This window comes from Oncorhynchus mykiss, chromosome 32 (genome assembly GCF_013265735.2).
Source record: "Oncorhynchus mykiss isolate Arlee chromosome 32, USDA_OmykA_1.1, whole genome shotgun sequence".
In the NCBI taxonomy this organism is placed as follows: domain Eukaryota; kingdom Metazoa; phylum Chordata; class Actinopteri; order Salmoniformes; family Salmonidae; genus Oncorhynchus; species Oncorhynchus mykiss.
In genome coordinates this window covers 15,892,588-15,898,605 of record NC_050572.1, presented here as the reverse complement: position 1 = coordinate 15,898,605, position 6,018 = coordinate 15,892,588, and the positions used below count along the sequence as shown (strand labels likewise).

Genomic DNA, 6,018 nt, shown 5'->3' with positions numbered 1-6,018 from the left:
AGTCCATAATAGTTTTCAAGCCCTGTCACATCTGATGAGCGTCAGAGCCGGTGTAGCAGAGAGCCTGTGTAGCCGGTGTAAACCAGCCGGTGTTTGATGGTTTATCTGAGGGCATAGCGGGATTTCTTATAAGCGTCCAGATTAGTCTCCCGCTCCTTGAAAGTGGCAGCTCTAGCCTTTAGCTCAATGCGGGTGTTGCCTGTAATCTATGGCTTCTGGTTGGGATATGTACGTACAGTCACTGTGGGGACGACGTCATCGATTCACTTATTGATGAAGCCGATGACTGATGTGTTGTATTCCTCAATGCCAATGTTGTGTCCATTTAATAAATCTTCTTAGGGATAGCCCCCTTTTTTTTTCAATTTTCGCCTAAATGACATCTTACTGCCTGTAGCTCAGGCCCTGAAGCAAGGATATGCATATTCTTGGTACCATTTCAAATGAAACACTTTGAAGTTTGTGTAAATGTGAATTAAATGTAGGAGAATATAAAACAAAGGAATAAAATACAAAGAAAAAAACAACCGATCGTTTTCTCTCACCATCTTTGAAATGCAAGAGAAAGGTCACAGTTCTTGCCATCACTCTGGTTGTAATTCCGATAGTGTCCACAAGATGGGCAAATCATGATGGAGACATTCGCATTCATATAAAAATTTTCTGCAAGAATATTGTCAAATCTGTATACTTGGACTTTGATTTAGCTTTCCAAGTATTAGTAGCCATTTTATAAGTTCAACATTTGCAAAACAACCAGTTTTCAGAACTTTATAACTGAGTATATTTATAATTTTTGTCCAAAATGAAAAGGCATGCTGTTGTACAAGGTTAGTAGCTACATTTTACGACATATACATGGTTTCCGGATACTCCCGTAAAGCCCAGCTCATTGGCTATCTAGCTAGCTCTGTTTTACCCCAATTGGTGCATGTAGGGGGTGCGTACTGGCGGCAAAGAGGTCAGGCGCAGGACAGCAAAAACTGATTTACAACGGCGCAGTTTAATAAACAAAACCACCGTAAACAGAACAATAAATAAATGGGTAAACAAAACCCGTTACACACCAGCATAACATGCACAAGCACTACAATAAACAATTCCGGACAAGGACATGGGGGGAACAGAGGGTTAAATACACAACATGTAATGATGGAATTGAAACCAGGTGTGTGGGAAGACAAGACAAAACAAATGGAAAATGAAAGGTGGATCGGCGATGGCTAGAAGACCGGTGACGTCGACCGCAGAACGCCGCCCGAACAAGGAGCGGGACCGACTTTGGCAGAAGTCGTGACAGTGCTGTTTTTACAAAGATACAGTCATTTAAGTGTTGACCGCCTGCGTCATCGCCGTGCCATGAAGCATTTCTCTTTGACCAAATATGGTGTCCTATAGGATATACTACACCCTTAATGATATAGTGAAGTCTTGTTACCTTCTAGGATCTCTGAGGAATACATACGAACGTCATTTGACTCGTTGAAACAACGTTTATTGTGAGATTTTAATAGATTCCTTTCTTTGCAAATTAGTGAAAATACAAAATCGATTGTGCATGCGATGTGGACCTTACTATTGAGCACATTCACGTGATGCTAAAATTGGTGATCACACCACATTTAACTCCCTGAGGACAGATTTAGCAAAACTGCAACCCCAGAGAATCATTGTGAACGCTGTAAGACATTTCAGCTCACAGCTCTGGGCTATGAACACTTTCTGTTTTAGGGGAGCTCAGTAGAATAGAAATCATAGGGCTCTAGAATGTTATCAGACAACAATAATGATTTAGTTACCACGACAACCTATTGTTGTCAATTTACTGTCTTCCATCTTCCACTGTAGGAGGCAGAAGGTTTAGGGATTTGGTTACAGAACATTATGTATTTTTGACTAAAACATGCATAACAACGAGTGTGAGTATTTTGCATGATACACTCTTTACACTAAAATGACACTGTAGTGCAACTTTCAATTATTGACATTGTGTTTTCTCTCATGTAACCCTCTCCAATTAGCCTGTTAGCACCATGACTATCGGGATTTTTGGCACGTGGGACCATCAGTTCAATGCCACTGAGCAAGCACTCACAGATAAGATCAAGAACAACCCTTGCTATCCATTCACTATAGTGAAGGACGGTAAGAGATCTATCGTTGACGTCTCTCATTTCTATTTAACTGTTCTTTTATTGCTATCTCAAATGATTTTGTTTCAGTTGATTTTTGTTTTCAAATTGTCCTTTGGTTGGTTTTCTGGTTGATGGTGATATGATTTGTTGCAGTGTTTGTTCTTGAATACCTGCATGAAAACATCTGGAAAGGTTCACTGCTACTGATCGCTTCCACCATTGGAACTGCCTGTTACATGAACATGGAGTTTGGGGTGTGTGAGTGCTCCCATGAGGAATAGGCACACAACCTGAAATTGCCCGACATGCTATTTCTCTTTTTTTTAATAAGGGTTGAAAAGGGAGAATTGTAAACACATCTCACATGTTTAGTTTTCCTTTTGTGAGCAGTTATAAATCTCATACCATTAATTGTTGTCCTAGTCCTTTCTTCAGTCGTTCTCCCTTCGACTGACCTTTACCATAACCTTTAATATTACCTCTTCCTGGTTCAGGACCATCACAAGTATACTGGGTTCCTGGTGTTCAGCATGTGTCTCTCTCTGTGGCTGGTCTGTTCCGGGGCCTTTCGCCGGCGCCTGGTGATCGATCACAAGAAGAAGGAGTACCGCTACTACATCCACACACACCTACGCCACAGGGGCCCCTTGCACCAGATCTACATACGCATGATAGCGCAGAAGAGTGGTGAGGTCCTAGTACTGTTACTCCTTTTCTGTCAGTGGGGAATTGTGATCATTCATATCAGTCATGGGCTATTGGTGCTCAGATAATCAAAACAAAAGTGAAGAGATAGTTTGAATGGATGTCCAGTAAAAGGACTGATTTAAGTTTCAAGGCATTGCAGGCAAATGTACATGACATAATTTCAGGACAGGTACTGCTGATGTACAAGCTGATGCTGAATGGATACAAGATTGAAGAGAGGGAACTCAGTGGCTTCTCAGAGAAATATGAGGTATCATTGCTGAGTAGAATTACTATTGCCACTATGTGACGAAGCGTCTCAGAATAGGATTGCTGATCTAGGATCTGTCCATATAATCCTATTCATTATGATCTAGAAGAAAAAAATGATCCTAGATATGGGCCCTGGCCTACTTCTCCTCAACCAATCATATATTTTAGTAAACATCTGGCCATAATGTAGTATGTTGTCTATATCACTGCCCATTCCTTCCCTTGCTCATCCACTTATATTACAGAATATTTGTATATTTATTTCACAGCTGTTGGAGTGCCAGGGCAGGAGGATAGCGACAAAACTCAACCTCAATTACTTTGACTACCAGGACACTTCTAAACGCCACCTTGTCATCCACAGGCCCAAAATCATCCTGTCTGCTAACAATGATCGCAACAATCCACCTGTCTGAGGATGAGGAAGTTCCTCTGTGATCAATCACGTGGTGCTGTCAGTGTCCCTGCCATGTAGACTTTACCCTATCCTTATTCCATAAACAGACCAAATGTAAATATTGTGTTTCTAACTGTAATCAAATGTCTCTGTGTCTTTTTCATGATAGTTTTCTGAAATATCTCTTGAAATCATTGATTTGGTCTTCATCCTTTAACACCAACACAGTTCTTGAGAATGTAAGAATGAAACACTAACAATGTTTTACTAGCCAGATCCCACCTTCCTTCTAGAATGACCCAATGAAAATACAGAAACAGACATTCACATAAATTAACAGGGCCAGTGTGTTTATCGCAGCGCAGCGGTCTAAGGCACTGCATCTCAGTGCTTGGGGCATCACTACAGACACCCTGGTTCGAATCCAGGCTGTATCACATCTGGTTGAGTCCCAGCGGCGCACAATTGGCACAGCTTTTGCCGGGGTAGGCCATCATTGTAAATACGAATTTGTTCTAAACTGACTTGCCTAGTTAAATGAAGGTTAAATAAACAATGTATAAAAAAAATTCAGGGTTGCCATGTTCGTGATATTCTAGCCAATTGGGCTACTTTGAAAACGATGTCGCTGGTGAAAATCTATTGATCGTAGGGGGCGGGTTTTTGGAATAATTCTAAATTGCACTGCGGCTGCCATGGCATTTATCTTAAAAAATATGAATACAGTATATTTCATTGTGACCTGCTGCTGCTGACTATCAGGCAGTGACTAGGCTGTTACAGTGGAGGGGAGGGGAGGGGGAGGGCCAGAGGGGTGTGTGTGTGTGCGTTGAGAGCACTGGTTGAGATAGTGCTGCTGCAGAGGCAGCTGAGTCACCGCGACAGAGCAACACGTCATGACAACTTTTTACCAGTTGTAGGTAGGCTATTTAGATATGTCATTATGGAGACATTATTTTTTCCATAAAACATATTAACGCTTTAGAACTTACACAACAGCAACAAAGCATTGGAAAACGACTTCATCTGCATTGTTTGGGGTTTTAGGCTGGGTTCCTGTATAGCACTTTGTGACATCTGCTGATGTAAAAAAGGGCTTTATAAATACATTTGATTGATTGAGATACATTCTAAATTGCATTCTAATGCCAACTTTTCTCACGGATAACCGTGTCAAGCTAAGGGTTTTACTCGTGCTCAGTTCTAGGGTTTAAAATTGAAGTTATGGAACTCCCTCGCGTGCTTCTGTTATGGGGAAAAAGTCCACAATGAAAATTACATTAAATGTGGAGAATGATAGGGGACATTTGCATTTGTTGGCCATCAAGTAGGCTATTAATTGATATGGCATGGCATTGTATAGCCTACCATTTGCTACAATAAATATGTTGAATTTACGATATCAATGGAGTCATTGCAAATCAATTTGTGCCACTTGTGCAGCCCACCTGGAGCTGGTAAACGGTTTTAATAAATAGCCTATAACTCATTTATTGTTGTAGCCTTGTGTTATTATGCCATTGTTAATGGCCATATTTGGTTAATTAAATTGGAAGTCATCAATTGTGATCATGGTCACAGCTCCATCGCAAATGTATCATTCTCCACATTTAATGCCCGTTTCATTGTGGGCTTTTCCCTGAAATTAGATGTCTGCCTGACATGGGCTATAGGCTACCTGCATCTAGCTCAGCAAACTATTGCAAAGTTGAATTGCAATTATAAACCCAGATATTAGTCAATAGCCTATGCCTATTGAAATAAAAAGACTCCCAATCATGGCCGGATGTGATTAAGCCTGGATTCGAACCAGTGTCACCTCTTGCACTGAGATGCAGTGCCTTAGACTTCTGCGCCACTCAGGGGCCCAGCAAAGACAATGCAAGAGTGACTTCGGGACAAGTCTCTGAATGTCCTTGAGTGGCCCAGCCAGAGCCTGGACTTGAAAATTCCTGGAGAGACCTGAAAATAGCTGTGGAGAGAGGCTCTCCATCCAACTTGACAGAACTTGAGAGGACCTGCAGAGAAGAATGAGAGAAACTCCCCAAATACAGGTGTACCAAGCTTTTAGCTTCATACCCAAGAAGACTTGAGGCTGTAATCGCTGCCAAAGGTGCTTCAACAAAGTGCTGAGTAAAGGGTCTGAATTGTTATGTATATGTGATATTTCAGTTTTTTTATTTTATAAAATGTCTAAAAACCTGTTTTTTCTTTGTCATTATGGGGTGTGGCTTTTTTAATTGATGAAGGAAAAAACTATTTCATAAATTTTTTAATAAGGCTGTAACTTAACAAAATGTGGAAAAAGTCAAGGGGTCTGAATACTTTTTGAATGCACTGTATATGGCCAATATATCACAGCTAAGGGCTATGTCCGTACACCTCCTCGGGCCTTATTGCTTAATCATAACAGTCAAAACGAATTAAATCAACATCCATTGATGGAAAATGATCTGGAGAGTTTAGTAAGTGTGATTTATCTTTTCTTTTGCGACATATTCTTAAACTTGCAATAATTATTATTTT

The 6,018-nt window shown here is 40.7% G+C and overlaps 1 protein-coding gene across 1 annotated transcript; it reads left to right on the top strand.

The window, feature by feature from the left end:
- Window positions 1–2,033: 2,033 nt before the first annotated feature.
- LOC110489389 (transmembrane protein 249) lies at window positions 2,034–3,722 on the top strand. Its single transcript, XM_036971848.1, has 4 exons — window positions 2,034–2,145; window positions 2,289–2,389; window positions 2,630–2,833; window positions 3,365–3,722. Exons 1-4 carry the CDS (start codon window positions 2,034–2,036, stop codon window positions 3,509–3,511), a joined length of 564 nt encoding a protein of 187 aa, XP_036827743.1. The 3' UTR covers window positions 3,512–3,722.
- Window positions 3,723–6,018: the final 2,296 nt, after the last annotated feature.